General features: G+C 45.7%; 1 protein-coding gene across 1 annotated transcript; it reads left to right on the top strand.

The window, feature by feature from the left end:
• Positions 1–3982: 3982 nt before the first annotated feature.
• On the top strand, positions 3983–6010 carry LOC146173546 (neprilysin-1-like). Its single transcript, XM_084585221.1, has one exon. It carries the CDS (start codon positions 3983–3985, stop codon positions 6008–6010), a length of 2028 nt encoding a protein of 675 aa, XP_084441347.1.
• Positions 6011–17011: the final 11001 nt, after the last annotated feature.

Genomic DNA, 17011 nt, shown 5'->3' with positions numbered 1-17011 from the left:
AGATCACAAAGCTCTGGTGGTAACTCACAACTGTACACTAATGAGCATACGAGAGATAATAGACACACTAATTAAGGGTTAAGTGACATGTGGCAAAGTTCATGTGCGTGAAAAATGTTCAGCGAAAGGAGGCGGTAAATGGGGCTGTTAGTTTTCGCGCCATTTAAAGGCGGGGGTTTAGAGCCAGACATGACAGTAATTGAATTACAGTACTGAAATTACTGTAATTTAATTACTTTTTTGGTAATTTGTGATGCAATTAATTACGTCTTTCATTTGGTAATTTAGTAATGCAATGAATTACTTTTGGTAGTAATTTCGCAGCAAAAGTAATTTATTCCTTTAGAAATTACTTTTACTGAAGTGCGTCTGGTCTTGTTCCGGTTTTTGCTCTGGTCTTGTTTTTGTAAGGGCAAGTGCTATAGGAAAGAAGGAAGGGATAGCTCTCTGGGACAAAATTTGGCGGAAAGACGAAAGAATATGTGCGTGCTTCGCGTCTGAAGAACAAGTTGCTTTTTTTTACTAGGATTACTTAGTTTTTGCATGGATGGAAACTAGAAAGTAATTTAAAAATAATTGAATTACTCAGTAAAAGTAATTGTAATGTAATTTCATTCCTTTTTGGAAGAAGTAATGAGTAACGTAATTTAATTACTTTTCTTCGATTTTCAGCAAAGTAATTAGTAATGTAATTTAATTCCTTTTCAAAAGTAATTTTGCCATGTATGTTAGTACCCCCCTTCGCCCTTACTTTTTTTTTATTTTCAGTATGTTTAAACAGAAAACCCCAGTTTGTAATCAGGTCGTTCCACTTAACATGAGGGTGGGATGGGATATCACGGGTCGGGACGGACGAATACAGTAATTAGCTTCCAGTTCCAATTAGGCAGCATGAAAAATATTAGAAGGCAATAGCATGCTCCGTTTGCCTGTGTATACGCACCTGGAATATTAACTGCTCTCTAACCACATAAAAAGGATCAGTAACTAGCTGCCAGTTCCAATTAGGCAGCACTTGAAAAATATTAGAAGATAGCATGTTCTGTTTGCCTGTGTACTCACCTGGAAAATGAACTGCTCTTTAACCGCTTAAAAAGGGGGTCAGATGCGCAGTTGTGTTGGGAACAGTTACAAGCAGATTGGGTATAAGCGGCAGGCCCTGTATGACGCGCAGCACTTAACTAAAATGACAATCACAGTTTGACGGTTCGCGGTCGGGACGGTCAGAGAGGCTCTTGTATACACTCGCCTTCGACCAGCTGCTCCCCAGTAGGTTCTAGGCTTTGTGAAAAAGGTGAATCAGTGGGCTGATGTGCACGTTTTTGTTTTTGTTTGTTTGTTTGTTTGACCGCAGAAGGAGGTCGACAGGCGGATGTCCTCCAGAGTATCCCTAGGAGAACAACAGAACGATTCCACGAAAGAGGTGAGCCCGGTTTGTAACGGGCATTACGTCACTGTAGCAGCGATAGAACCGTGATAGCTTTTGCGAAGAGAGCCGGAGTATGTGGCGTTCAGTTGATTGGAAAAACGCGCAGGTTCTCGCCGCAAGCTTTCCTGATCTTCAATAAGGCAGACTCTATGGTGTTGGTGCAAGTCACGTGACGCTGCATTTTCGCTCGTGTTATCCGCACCAAATTGTAAATAGGCGTACAGCTAAGGTACACCGCTGAAAGGCTTATTGAGTATTTGTCTTGGTAGGGCTACTTCACAGGAGGGCGCATCGCCCCACACAAACTGAGCGTTCGCATACACCACCAGTGCCTCCATTGTGGCCCTTGTGTGAGATCGACACCAGGGGCGTAGCAAAATGATTTTAGTCTGAAACAATACATGCGCAGCATTCTCGACGGAACGAAAGCCCCGGACGGTACTATTCTTCCGTGCAATCTTTGCATCCCGGCATGCAGAATTTATGGCTCAGTTGAGAGGAAGCTGGACAAGAACACACAAGCCAAGCTTGCGGTTTGGGTGTGCGAGGTCGACCTTTGTTAGGGGGCCACTAATCCCATCTTACTTATCTTTTGATCAATAATATTACTCCAATCAAACTCAATCTATCGTGTTCCGCGCTGTTGCTATGCGATGTAAGGCTCAAGGTCAAATCGCGAAATAATGCGACCTTGAAGAATGCTACCAGCAGAGCTCACGTTCTAAAATGAAGGGGCGCTCAATTAGGTTGAGGCGTGAAGAAAACGCAAATGCACTGTTGTCTACAATCGTTTCCTTTGGTCGGTCGTTCCGAAGCATATATCACGTACCGTACCACGGCGAACACTTTAGTTGGTAAGGTAATCCATAACTGTCACCGGCTACTGAAGATGTAATTTCAAAGTTGCTATAGCCGGTGTTTCGTTATAACCGGTGTTTCGTTATAGCCAGTGCTTCACAGCATCCGGTGTTTCCGAGGCTTCAGGCTCGCACACCAATATCGGACAGTTTTCGCCTTCATGTGGCGCTCTCACCGCTATTGCATTGAGATGCCAGTGTGCTGTGCGATGTCAGCGCTCATTAAAGAACAATCGGCGGTCTAATATACGCAGAAACCTCACGAATGACATTTCTCCATTAAAAAAGAAAATCTATTTTTAACAAGTATAATGTAGGTGCCGGTCGTAATATACTCGTTTTCGGCATCCCATAATCCAAAGATGACCCGGTTGGTCGATAATAACGTTCCCTTTTATGCATTGTGTACTACACCCATCCACCAGGAATTACAGCAAACTGGACTATTTTCTTCTTTTCCTTCCAGGATCGGCAACCTAGGAGTTGGAGTAAGCAGTTCCCAGATCCTGAACCGCGGCAGGTAATTATGATGCGGTCGAAGGCGCCTGCTGGAAGTGCGGTCTACTATTAATTATTATCGATGCTGTGCAGTTTTGGCGTGATCTACATGTATACAAGCCCAATGCGTTCTTTTTAGAACCGCGTTGATCTACACGTATACAAGTACCAATGCGTTCTTTTTAGAACCTCGTTGAGATTTCTTCTTACTGCGGCCAAACTTCTCGCTCCCAACTACGCATTTTCTAATCTCCTTTTACTTATCAAATGCGTTCTTCTTAGAACCACGTTGAGATATACTTTTCTTCTTACTGCGGCCAAACTTATCGCTCCCAACTACGTATTTTCTAATCTCCTTTTACTTATCTCTACTTTCGTAAACGGCTAATGAACAGGTTTTAAAAATCAACTGGCTTCAACAAGTTGAATGTGTGACCCATAAAATGCCGAAATTTCTGGGCTAGCGTTTAAAATTTTTACGAAGCCGTAACCAAAAATTGCATAAACCGAACCAAAATATTCCCTATTTGAAACTTATCCCTTCGGCAGTTTTAAGTCTGGTTAAATGACTAATTGTGTTCTTTAAATTACCTGAAAATGGGAAGATTTCCTTCTCATCAAATTTTACTCGGCAAATTATTTGAAACAAAACAATTCTATCACTGGAACTTCCGGTAGTGCTTTTTCGTGCAGTACACAGGGTCAGTATCAAGACTTTGCGTCGTTTTTACAAGTCTCATTTTCTCCCTGACCTCGAATCATCTTATTGGCTGAAACAGCGGTACCGCATGTTAGATTGCCACGATTTCAGGTTCCGGCGTTTCCACCAATCACATGAGGGCGGGAACGGAGATAACGACATTTCTGAAAACGACGAAAACTCGAAATACTCCGAAAAGCGCTCCCCCGCATCGTATAATGCCTTTGCCTTTTCCGTACCCATCCCTTTTCTGCCCAAGCCATACAAGACGCGTAGGCGGCTAGAGGGCAGGGATTGTGGTATTTGTAACAGTCCAAACAACGGGCCGTATAGGACAGCACCGCTCCGCTCACCATTGTACTGTGCGCTCTAAGCAGACTTCTTGCTGATCTGTTGCCAAAATGTGTAACTTTCTCCCCCTATACTTGTTCAGACATGTGGTGACAAAGATGACCACTATCGCGCGCTTTTCACCAGGTCGTCGAGGTCACCGCTAACATGTCAATGAAGAAAAAGATCTTGCTGCTGGCGCTGACCTTGTTCCTCCTCGGATGCGCCGTGCTGATCATCCTGTGGTACAGCTTCTACCACACGGTCGGATACTGCGAAACGGACGGCTGTCTGGGCATGGTCCGCGAGCTCAAGAGTGCCATGGACAGAGACGTGAGTGCTTGCGATAACTTCTACATGCACACGTGCGGCTCGTGGAAACCCGAGGGCAATGAGTCGTCCATGATCGGGCGTATCTTCGCCCGCTCGACCAATATGGCCATCCGCGAGATGGAGGGCAATTCGGCAGAAGCCGTGATTCCCAAGGCGTCCGAGTTCTACAAGAGCTGCGTTAGAGTACGCGACGTGACGCATGCGGAGCTGAACACTTTTATTAGTTTCAAGCAAGACCTAGGATTCATGTGGCCGGAGAAACAACAGGTCGCTCAAGACGCGTTGTTCGTACTGCTGAGGATGACCATCAGCTGGGGCATCCACATGCTCTTCAACTTGCGGGCCTTTCCGGCGTACAGGGAACGGCCGCAGACGCTCTATATCAGGCGTGGCATGCTTAAAACAGCATGGTTGGGCAAGGACTGGTCGTCCCCCACGTTCGTCATGGATGTCAAGAAATACTGCGGCATTCTGGGAGCCGTGGAACCGACTGATGGCTACGACGAGCTGAAGCGAACGGTCGAGGACATTGTCAATTCCGCCCTGAGCATTCCGGTGGACGCCACAAGTGACACGCAGTTCAAGCTCAAAGAGATGGAACTGCTCATGCCAAACAGGACGCAGCACTGGCTGCTGTACCTCAACGACCTGCATAAACCGCAGTTCAGGTGGGACATAAACAGTCCCGTGGCCCTGGAAGACGACGCAATACTCGTAGCGATCGACACCCTGCAGAAGCTCTACGCTGCGAAAACGGAACTGCTCATGGAAGGATTCTCATTTGTGTTTGTCCGAACCTACTTATGGGCCCTCATCGGAAAGCCGGAACTGATCTACGGGGATGATACCAAACTGGGAAGGCACATGTTGAAGATCACTTGCCTCCATTACACCAGCTCAAATTTCGGTCTTCTTATAGCTGCCAATCACATCCACGAGCGCTACGACACCAGCATGCGCGAAAAGCTCAGCCAGTTCTACCATACAATCCAGTCGCAGGTCAAGGAGGAGCTGAGCAAAACCCACTGGATGGACAGCGTGACCAGGGCACAGGCGTTCATCAAGCTGGACAAACTTTCGCTGAACGCGATGCCCGATCAGGAATTCTTCTCCAGGATCAACCTGGCAAGGCTGTACCGCGATTTTCCCCCCATCGGCAGCTCGTTCGTGAAGAACTTCATCGACGTGGCCGCCGCCTACCGGCTGCTCATCGGCCACGACAACTTCATCGGCATCTTTGCGAAGCGGCTAGGCGGAGGCGCACCGGTACGCTACAACTACTACTACAATATCGCGTTCCTTTCGCTGGGCGTCATGGAGCCACCCATGCTGTACAAGGACGGCACGCTGGCCATGAAGTACGGCAGCCTGGGCACCCACATAGCGGAGTGCGCAGTGCGCACATTCGACCGAGTCGGGGTGACGGTGAACGACAAAGGCAGGCCTGAGCACTGGTGGGACACGCCGGCCTACGTGGAGCGAACCAGCTGCGACTTGCTGGCGGGCACCGCGTCGGGGACGCCGCCCGACCAAAGGCCAGGCGGGCGCGACCCTCGAGAGGTCCTGCACACGGCGTTGTTCCCGCTGGCACCCGCCCTGACCACGTCGTTCAACGCGTACCGCAAGGCGCTTGTGACGCTGAAGGTAGAGGACAAGGTGGACGAGCTCCGGCTGCGCGGGATGGACGAGTTTAGCGACGACCAGGTGTTCTTCCTGTCGTACTGCCTGATGACGTGCGCGAGTAAGAGCAGCGGCGAAGCCTGCAACGTGCCGCTGCGCCATATGCCGCAGTTCGCCGCCACGTACGGCTGCCCCGAAGGATCGGCCATGAACCCAGCCAAGAAATGCCTCTTCTTCGGCTGACTCATCCGGCACTTCGCTTTCTGCGCCTGTGACAGACCCAGCTATATTTGCTTTATGTGTAGTATACATAATGACACTATTGGTATACCTCGTCATGGTGTCGAATACTTTTTTGCTTTTTGTGAGTGCCTTTTTTTTCTGTGTGTGTACAAATGGTATCGGGAACTTTTCCGAGATGTAACTGTTCCACCTTAGCCGAAACACTCGCATCGTTCAGATCTCTATTCGCAACGCGTTTTTCCGTTATTTATTACGGAATGTGCATCTTCTCATTCTGTCTTTCTCCTCAGTGCGCGGCGATTTGCCAGTTCGATCTTTTTTTCTCTCTCTCTCTGTGCGCGCTTCATTCCGCGAGAACATATATTGGCTCAGCGTGCAGAAGTATAGCATGTGGCACAAGCCGTGATTTTCGAGACCTCTTCGAAACACTGTTTTATTCATAATTTTGTGCGCTTCTGACGCATACGCGTGTGTTTTTGTATATAACTCGCAAGGATAGCTTCAAAATCTTCTTTGGATGCGTAAGAACTCCCTGCCTGTTCAGTGCTGATATACATTCTTCTTAAGCAGCAGCATGTCGAAAGGCAATCTTTCTTTCCTGAAATACGTAGCACATCAACTTAGAATTCAGGTCAGCACTTGGAATGTAACACAGCACACTGCTGGGTGTGCGTCTTCCGTGGTACACGAAGTTACTGGGCTGGCTTTGGAATTTAGCAGTGCGGCCCAGATGGAACACTCCGGATGCTCATCTGAAGTTTTCATGGCACATCCGGTGATGCTGACTTTTTCGTCTTTCTGCAATTTGCCAACGTGATCCTCTCATTTGACGTCTGTTTGAAACTGCGATAAACCTGATAAAACTGCGAGGCTTCTTCTGCCATTTTGTTTTCTTGTTTTTCCTCCCCATAGTGAAAGTTTCGGCGCCATGGAAGATCAGGTTGTTCAAGAAATGTAGACGAAGGTTGTCCTCATGGTACGAATATCCAGTGCTTCAGGGGTATCATAATTGTGTCTCACTACTCAGCCAACAGCAAACAACGTGGTGATCGGAAGGCTTTCGTCAATAATGAATGTGGATTTCGAGACCACGTGGACCTTCAGCGTTCGCCGACATACGTGTGCGCATCTCTTGAAACGCGGTCACCGGGGCGTCGTAACTCGGCCTTTTTGTTGCAAAGATTTCGGAAGCCAAACGGGTAATTTTTTTCCAGCCCAGCTCAGCTCAGCTCAGCTCTAGCACCTAATTCGTGTTGAAACCAGCCGGGACGAGTCAGGATGACGGTGCTTATATTACCAGTTGCTGACTCGATCCGAATTAGGTTCATGTAAACAGGGCTACGAAAGCCACATGCCCAGGCAACCGAGGCAGTCATACTGGCTGCAGCTGGTGTCCTAGCTAACATATGGACCAAGATTTAAAAAAATAAAATCCTAAGCGCTCCTCCGAGCTGAAGTGAAATGATAATTTTGTTAGAGTTCTTGTAAATGATCCACTGGTACTTATTGGTAAACCACTCGACAACTTTCTTAACACTTGAGCGTGTAAACACGCATTTAAAAAGTTAATTACTTAATGTCGGTTAAATAATTAGGCGGAACGAAAAAGTACCAGCGGGCGCTTTACATGACTCCTAACATTCGCTGTAAGATTTCAACTGCATGGAACAATTCCACAGATATTTGAAATCTTGATGTGCTGCGCAGCAACCAGTAAATTATTACTGAAGATCGTTCTACGGATGGCGATGCTAATAGTCGGCTAAACAAGGAAAATGGGCTATAGCACCCCTTAGTTGCATTATATTAACCTAGTAAATAGAAAGGCATTCCCGTCCCCGCCCCGCTCCCCCTTTTTTGTCTACCATTACTTGCTTTATAAATCATGCATAAGGGTGCCTCGCACTCCACAAAGTGGCTTCCGACAGCACTCCTGGCATGCATATGCTGCATTCGAAAGCCTCGGCACTTTGTGTAGGTACTATATATAGCCAGAGTATAAGTTTATGCACAAATGTATGCCCATCAAATATCCTGCCTTAATATTTTCTTTTTCAGCAATTATCTCAGCCAAGTTTTCTGGATTGAGTTTCTACAGTGGCGAATCCAAAATGGCGGCGCTTTTTTTAACCGAATAGTGACGGCATATAGAGGTCAGAGCTGCGCATGAGGTATTGTAATAGCCTATCTCGTGGCATATAGGATATCCCAGCCGGGTGTGGTATATACTCATTATGGAGACATGCTGTTTGCCACCACAGAAAGTACTTTACTGAGTAATACTACAGAAGCAGATATGTATAGTGAAAAATTTAGAACGGCACATACTGACAACATGCAAGTGGGAGGTATGCAATTTCATTGAATATTTCTGGGGGGAAAAAAATTAAAAGGAAATGCTTTTTGTTTTGTCCTGAAATACGTCGTTTTTTTGTTACATTTTGACCTATCAATAAAACATCTCGAAAGGATAAATCATTAACACTTCTTTTTTGGGCGAGTTGGTTCATTTTGACTATAGGAAAATTTGAAACAGCGCTAACATGCACAACTCCAAAAGATAGACGAACGACGAGACAGAAGCGCTGGTGTCTCGTCGTTCGTCTATCTTTTGAGGTTGTGTTTGTTGCGCTGTTTAAAATTTTTCTATAGTTAGAAAGGATAAAAACCGATGTTTTGCCTTTTTTACTTTGCACTACAAAGGTATATATTGAGCTACAATTGTGCTGCGCATCCATGCAGAGTTCTAATCCCGTAATAATAAAAAAAACACGGCTCCGGTAATAAAATTACATCTGTAGAATTTTGGTTCCACTAGAGAAGAGAATGAGAAATAATATAGAACAAATAAAAATGCGTAATGCTTATAGCAGCCGAAAAAACGCCTCCTGAACGTGTCTCTAAAGATTCCTCCCGTGAGCATGCACTTTTGTGTGCCCCAACGGCTGTCATTTGGCTATTGAAGCTGAAATAAACACGAGAAAACGAATTTAAGTATATATGAATTATCCATCTGCAATAGGTGAGTACCAAGGGGCGACACATTATACACATATTAGTGTCTTGCGCCTTATCATAGACGAGAAAGGACGCACCCAAAAATTAACTGCGGTTCAGACCCGCGTAGACATAAGTAAGCGATATTTGCGAAAACAAACTTAATCGCAGTGCTGTATGCAGCCCTGCAATAAACTTATTTTTGTATACGGCTGCCCCGTACACCAAAATAAAAGCAATCACCACCACCAAAACAGTGTTGCCTTTGAAAAAGGAACGATAGTAATTAAAGGCTAGCGAGAACGCACGTTCAATTAACGCGTGGCGACTTTGATCTCAGCCGGTTTCGCTGCGTACACTTTCCATCCGCGCAAGACGGCGCAGAGCGTCATCGCCCCGACGAGCGAAACTTAGCGAAGGAGAAAGTGAAAGAGGCGTCACAAACAAGTTCGAGCGTGAGAACAAAAGAAAAAGATAACAGCAAGAATATTGCAAACAGCCGGGCGTAGGTGGCTGACATGAACGTGCACGTACGTGGGGCGACCATGCACGTGGCATATAGTGGCGGGGCACCGTGTCGCAATTTTGCGCGGAAAGACGAGAGTGGAAAGATTTCGTGTTTCTTTTTTTTTTTCTGCGGCTCGCTCGAGAGGCTCCCCAAGGACAAAGATGAGTCAAGGGCGACGCTACGTATACACACCACAAAGATATCGCCGACTGTTCGCAAACGCGCGGAGGAGTCATTTTTCTGGTCGCGGAATGAACAGCAGTCATAGCAGTTCGTTCATTTTGGGGACGGCACTTTATGATAGAACGTACAGTCAGGGATAAAAGTTTGCGGGATGCGAGTTCGGGGAAAAATATTTATTTCTGCTCGGTCGCGCAAATATGGAGAATGAAATTACTTGGTCACGATGGGACATGCGCGCCCCATTCAGTGAGAAAAAAAAATCGCACACGAACTAGCGAGGCGACGAAGAAATGTTTTTCCACAAATACGCGTCCCGAAAACTTTTGTGCCTGACTGTACATGCAGATGCATCGGGACTGTATCACCACGGCCGCTCGATGGTGCGCTTCCATCGAGCGGCCGTGGTATCACACTGGGTCACCATGCCTCGGCCGGCCCATATAATTCGTCTGTTTTATTTATTCATAAGTACCGACAGGTCAAAGCTTCATTAAACGGACACTAAGGAACACTGAAATGATGAAGTGGTTCGAGGAATTTAGAAAGACGTGATGGTTCTTACTCTCACTCTCGACAGCGTGGTCCTGTGTATAGATCAGAAGTTCGAGAGCTGTTAGGAGATAAGCAGCGGATATGCTTGCTTTGGGAGCACATGGAAATGCTCCAAAAAAGGGGTAGAAGACTTGTATTAGTGTTTCAGCATCAAGACTAATTTGTGCTGTGGTTGAGAAAAAAGGGTGGAAAATGGTAGGCTATAGTAAATGTTCATTTACCTGTACGTGAGGAATGTTTACAAAAAACTGAAAAAGCGAGCTAGAAAACTGGCAAGCGAATATTTGGCAAGCACGCAGTTTAAGAACAAAGTTGAAGAAGCACAGGTGGGTGTGTGGAAAATAGGGGATGCAGGTCAAGTCAGCGCTGGGAATGTACAGAACAATCAGGAAGTAGTTAAAGAAAACACCTACGATAATTCTAAGGTATCTCATTGATGTTTGAGGCTAGGAAAGGAATACTGCGGACAAAAACGCAGCGAGTAGAGTACCAAGATACATATTATGTTGTGTGTGTGAAAAATATGAATATAATATATATCTAGCAAAAATTTCAAAATAGATATGTATGGGTGCAATAGAGAGCATTTACTGATTTTATGGGATCAATATGAAGATTTAGTTTGCCTTATTTGACTTTCGATGGAGGCGAAACGAAGAGGCGTCGTGTGCTGTGCGATGTCAGCGCACGTTAAAGATCCCCAGGTGGTCGAAATTACTCCGTAGCCCTCCACTACGGCTCCTCTTTCTCTCTTCCACTTTCACTCCAACCTTCCTTCCTTCCCTTACGGTGCGGTTGAGGTGTCCACAGAAAACCAGTGAGACAGTTACCGCGCATTTCCCTTCCTATAAATCAATCAATCAATCTAAGGCTCATGAAACGAAATCTTGTGCGCGATATTTGTGCGCGAGATTTGTCATATTCCGCGAGATTTCGCGAGATGTGTTATTGTCTGATGTTCCTGCAATCTGCAATGCCACACTTGGACGCGCGCCGAGGAACGCAACGCCACAGGAGCGATGGTATACCGTCCAAACACACCACTTGCCGGAGGTAGTGTGACAGATACTGTGCCTTTTCTTTCCTGTAAACCAATTATAAAGTAGCACTGCAACGAACGCCGATAAAAGGAAACGGCATGAGGCAGAGGCCATTCTTCTCTTAAGAGACATCTAAGAGACCCTCTATTTCTTTCACAGTTATGGCCCCAAAGCATCCACAGAAAGAGCGACACGGATCAAGAGAAAAACTGTCTGGTCCTTGCTTGCTTGAGATAATGTTGCGTTATGCGGCTCCTTTACCTGCAGACCATTCGAATTTTGTTTTTTGATCTCAGCAGGTTATTTTATATATAGTTGAAGAGCCATAGATAATACTGTTGGTTTCGTCCGCATTCTAATCGCAAGGCCTAGTGTTGTGCGAGGAATGTTAAAGTCTTAACACATGCATGTTGTGTGCTTTTAGCTTGGCATTAGTGTAATGGTAGTTGTGCAGGACGGACCTGCAGCTTGTATATCATTGTTTGATATAATGTTGGACAGTATGTATATGAGCATATATCCTCAGTTTTAGGAGTTGCAATAAACCTTTCTTCAGTGTGTGATTATTGCAGTGGCCGTGCGGCAACGTATGGTCTTGCATGTTCATTTGTCGTCGAACGCTGCACCGCACAGCATATCGAAGCAGACGCAGTACAGCAGGCATCAGCGGCCACGCTCTGATCTCGGGTGCTAGTTCGATGTTGTGTGACCGTTGCAGTGGCCTTGCGGCGATGGTCTTGCATGTGTATTCGTCCTCGAACGCCGCACCACACAGCATGCAGACGCAGTACAGGAGGCATCAGCGGCGTTTCGAATTGGTTTACAGGAAAGAAAAGGCTCACTATCTGTCACAATTCTTCGCGGACAAAAAAAAAAACAAAAAAACATTGATTTATAGGAAGGGAAAGGCGCAGTAACTGTCTCACTTGATTTCTGTGGACACCTCAACCGCGCAGTAAGGGAAGAGAGGAAGGTGGGAGAGAAGGTGGAAAGAGAGAAAGAGGAGCCGTAGTGGAGGGCAATTTCGACCACCTGGGGATCTTTAACGTGCGCTGACATCGCACAGCACACGGACGTCTCTTCGTTTCGCCTCCATCGAAACGCAACCGCCGAGGTCTCTCCGCGGACACCTGAACCGAGCCGTAAGGAAAAGGGGGAAAGCGGAAGTGAAAAAAAAAAGAGAAAGATGTGCCGCAGAGGAGGGTTTCGGTCCATCGCCCAATACAGGCTTCCGCCTTATTGCAGTTTAGTGGTCTATATCTAAGAGCGTTGGTCCAAAGTGCTTCTTAGACTTTTTCACTACTGTCCAAGCATATAGCAGCGAACGTTCGCACCACTTGTGGCACAGTAGCGTGAACATAATCGGACAGCACAGAGCCAAAGAAATATTTCAGAAAACGACTGAGAAGCGAGAAGACTACCACGAGTAACAACCAGCAGCGTACTCGGCGGCGGTCACGGCGACTCTAGTCGTGACGTGACACTGACGTCAGCCTAGAGAGCTAAGGCCTTCCTAATCGAAGGGGCGCTGATATGTCACACTTGTTTCTGTGGTCACCTGACCCGCGCCTTAAGGGAAGGAGTGGGTGAAAGTAGAAAGAGGATGGTTGGTTGGTTGGTTTGTGGAGTTTAACGTTCCGAAGCGACTCAGGCTATGAGAGACGCCGTAGTGGAGGACTCCGGAAATTTCGACCACCTGGGGTTCTTTAACGTGCACTGACATCGCACAGCACACGGACGCCTTGCTTTTCGCCTCCATCGAAAAGTGGCCGCCGAGACCGGGATTCGATCCCGCGTCCTTGGAAGCAGTAGTCGAGCGCCGTAACCACTGCGCCACCCCGGCAGGGCGTAGAAAGAGGAGCCAAAGTGGGGGGCTATGGGGTAATTTCGCACGCCTGGGATCTTGAACGTGCACTGACATCACACAGCACACGGACTCCTCTTCGTGGCTGTTACAACGCCAGGCTAAAAGTTAAATAAAGTTAAATTGGTTCACAGGAAGGGAAAGGCGCAGTATTTTCGGATTGATGCCATATTTCTTACGCGATTTCCTCATACCGATGAAGAACAATCGAGAAGGAAAGAAAGTTTATCTCGGTTGGGTGGAAATCGTACTCGGGACCTCCGGACTGACAGACGAATGCTTATTGGTCCAAGTTGAACAAAGGTGGTCCTAGAGTAAGAGATAATTAAATACATCCCTATATCAATGCACAATATCCTTGTGCGATCTGCTTTTTACCGTTGTGAAATGCGCAGGGTTTCTCCATGATGCGCTCTCCGTTTCGTTCGAGCACGCGATTGTGCTCTTGGTGGTGGCGGTCTCTGCCGAACTATCGCTTTGCTCATTGCACACACCGTTGCCGATCGGCGCCGAAGAGGATCCACGCCTCGCGCATGAAGCCCTATGCCAGCCGTCCCTCTTCCCTGTAATCAGCGCCCAGGGTAGCCGCTTTCTTACAGGAGGGATTTGTTGTTGCTGTTGTCCAAATAACATAAGGCACATACCCACAGAGGGGGATCGGCCAAGAATTAGGTAGCAAAGAAATTTTTTGAAGTATGAAGTATTTTTGAAGTATTTTTTGAAGAAATGGACAATGGACAATCGCTATACTGCCAACCTTCTCGAATACATAAGCACAACAGGACTTCACTCCTTCTTTTAACTTTCTATCTCCTGCATCCCATTCCCCCTTTCTCAACTTATGCCTTGTGGCAAACTCTTCGAATGAAAAAAAAGTATACATTCATGTAATAAAAAAAAGTGATTGGAGGGTAGAGGAAAGGAAAAAAAAGTAATGAAATATAAAATGAAAAGTAACACACACGGGAGACTGACACTGGAATTGCAGAACAAGTGCGCGAACTTTCACCTCTTTCACCAGTACAGGCCCATCATCATCATTGCTCGCCGCTGCTCGGAGCATCCCGCGCTGTGTGCCAGGTTGGATCGTTCAAGTGCTTACCTTTACTTTGTCTGCTGATGCGACAAAGAGCGCCCTAGGAGGCACTTAAGATCTGACTCGGGCATAGTTCTCAGAGCATGGAAGCCAGCTTCCCTTTCCTCCTGCTCTGGGACCCAGGTGTAGGGATGGGAATGCTCGGAAAAAAAAACAGGAAATTTTGGGAAAAAAACTCATTTTTTCCCGAGGCATGGAAAACAAACATGATGATTTGCATTAATTGATAGACGGCTGCATCTAAGTAGGAAATAGAACTGAAAAAGCTGCAGAAAGAACACAATTTCGTTGCTGTTATTTAGTTTTGGTAGCACAAATTAGGTTTACTTCAGAACGTTCGTGATAAATGCTATTAGAGAGATTTAGATTACCGTGATCCGAAATCCGCTACCGTGATCCGCCACCGTACTTTCCACTGCGCATGCCCAGATCCCCTTGACGCCGATAGATGGCGCCACATACCTGATGTCGGCACATAGACCTGCCGCGTCGGGACCAATCAGCTTGTGCACCCCGCCCACGCGCGGTAGAGGGTCACGGTGGCGGATCGCGGTAAACTAAATTTCTCTATTAAAACAATTTCAGATGCCGGAATGCTGCATTTTTTGTGTTTCCTCTTCCGCTGAGTTTCGAATATAAACTTTATCTGCTTATTCATATTTCCAATAAAGTACAACGAAAATGTAGTCCGGTTGTAGACTCATTGGTGAGAAGGTTTCGTTCTGGTGCTGACGCCGATCCACCAGTGGAGTCGCCTGACGATCAGCCCATCGACCACCAATGCAGCAGCTGACAGTAGTCGCGCGTCTTTGATAGTACGTCATGTTACTATGATGTAACGTCACTAGTATTCACTGATACACTTATGAGCTTCATATGTCATTAAATTAAATGGTGCTAACGACGCGTCTCGATCGAGTGAAATAGCATATAACGGCTTTTTGGAGATAAATTAAGATATATGTAAAAGGTTTGCTGTGTCCAGATTTTGGCTGTGGGTGACCTCACATACAGAAAAAACAAAACATGCTTATAAATCCTCAGAACTTGGTGTCCCAACCCCTTTACGAATAACATGATGAAATGTGAATGCATGCGAATTGTGAACTGGAAGAAAACAGGTCTGAAACTCAACATGAACAGATTAGAACAATCTAGGAAGAAGCGAGCACAAACACATTGCCAGTACTAGAGTGCCTTGGTATGTCAACGATCTAATTAAAAATGCAATGAACTTTAATCTGTCTGCTAAACATAAGAAAATGAACAGAACTGGCAGTTCACGTGAGTGTGTTGGAATTTCTAGAACAAACTGAGAACATATGCAAAACAGCTCTTTTTTTTTGTCAGATGGCTTACTGTACTAAGGAGAAATGCAGTAAACATTAAATTACATAGATTTAGTAAAGGAAAAAAGGAGCTGTTATATATATATATATATATATATATATATATATATATATATATATATATATATATATATATATATATATATTATAAGACTATAGTGCTTAAAATGCAGAAATATCATACTTATTTACGCATGGCTTACTTGGAGATAAATGTGGCAAACCTTGAACTGCATGTTAACATTTGCACGAGAAAAATAAAAGCACGAGCAAGAGCAAGCATATAAAAAAACAACACAATGAACATACAGAAATGTTGCATGTAGATATCGTTCCATGTTTGATGTAAGGAAAAATGAGATAAACCTTGAACAGTGCAACATAACTCACAGGAATATAAAAAGCACATTCGACTGTAAATATAGAAAGGCTAGTCTAGTACCAGGAAGGAGAAAACACAGAAACGTGACCAGACCTTACTGCCACATGATTGATTGCAGAGAAAAATTCAGATATAGATTGAACAGCACATAAGATTTTGCCAGAAGAAAATACAAATCACAAGTGAAATATATATGAGATGGAAAAAAAACAAAAAATGAGGCACGGAAACAAACACAGAACTTTGCCTACCCGCACTACTACGAATTGCTGCTCCTCTAATTTCCGGCGCCACCCATCAAACTATAGACACTTTAAGCTGTATGTTGGAACGAATGAACACAGCTTCTGTAATCTATGTTCCGTGGGCATATGCCTGCACCAGATGTGCACACAGAATATATTTGACCACTCCTTCTGACACGCAATAGTAGAGGCTGCAACACACATGACCACAATCTTCTGGTTTGGTTTGTGGGGTTTAACATCCCAAAGCGACTCGGACTATGAGAGACGCCGTAGTGGAGGACTCCGGAAAGTTCGACCAACTGGGGTTCTTTAACGTGCACTGACATCGCACAGCACACGGGCGCCTTGCTTTTCGGGCGAAACGAAGAGGCGTCCGTGTGCTGTGCGATGTCAGCGCACGTTAAGGATCCCCAGGTGGTCGAAATTACTCCGTAGCCCTCCACTATCCACTACAGCTCCTGAGGCTGCTGAGGCCGGAATTCGATCCCGCACTCTATAACCAACAAAGGTGTAATTTGTCTTGTCATAACCATCTAAAAGCGGCGCGGCATTTGCACGAGCAGTACTCTGCTCGAAAAAAAAAAAGAAGTCTGTGCTGTTTAAATGCAGCTACATTTTTGATTAATACAAATAATTTGTATTTTTCTGGTATTTTTTCAACGTTCAAAATTTCCGGAAATTTTACATCCCTACCCAGGTGGTCTTAGGCATAGCGGCTGTGTGCTATTTCCTTTTCCATGTTGTTGCTGTTATAAGTCAAGCATAGATGGCGCGTGGCAGCA

The sequence above is a fragment of the Amblyomma maculatum genome, chromosome 11, assembly GCF_055883805.1.
Source record: "Amblyomma maculatum isolate TAMU_Amacu chromosome 11, ASM5588380v1, whole genome shotgun sequence".
NCBI lineage: Eukaryota > Metazoa > Arthropoda > Arachnida > Ixodida > Ixodidae > Amblyomma > Amblyomma maculatum.
Note: the sequence above shows the minus strand (reverse complement) of the source record. Positions and strands in the feature narration are given on the sequence as shown.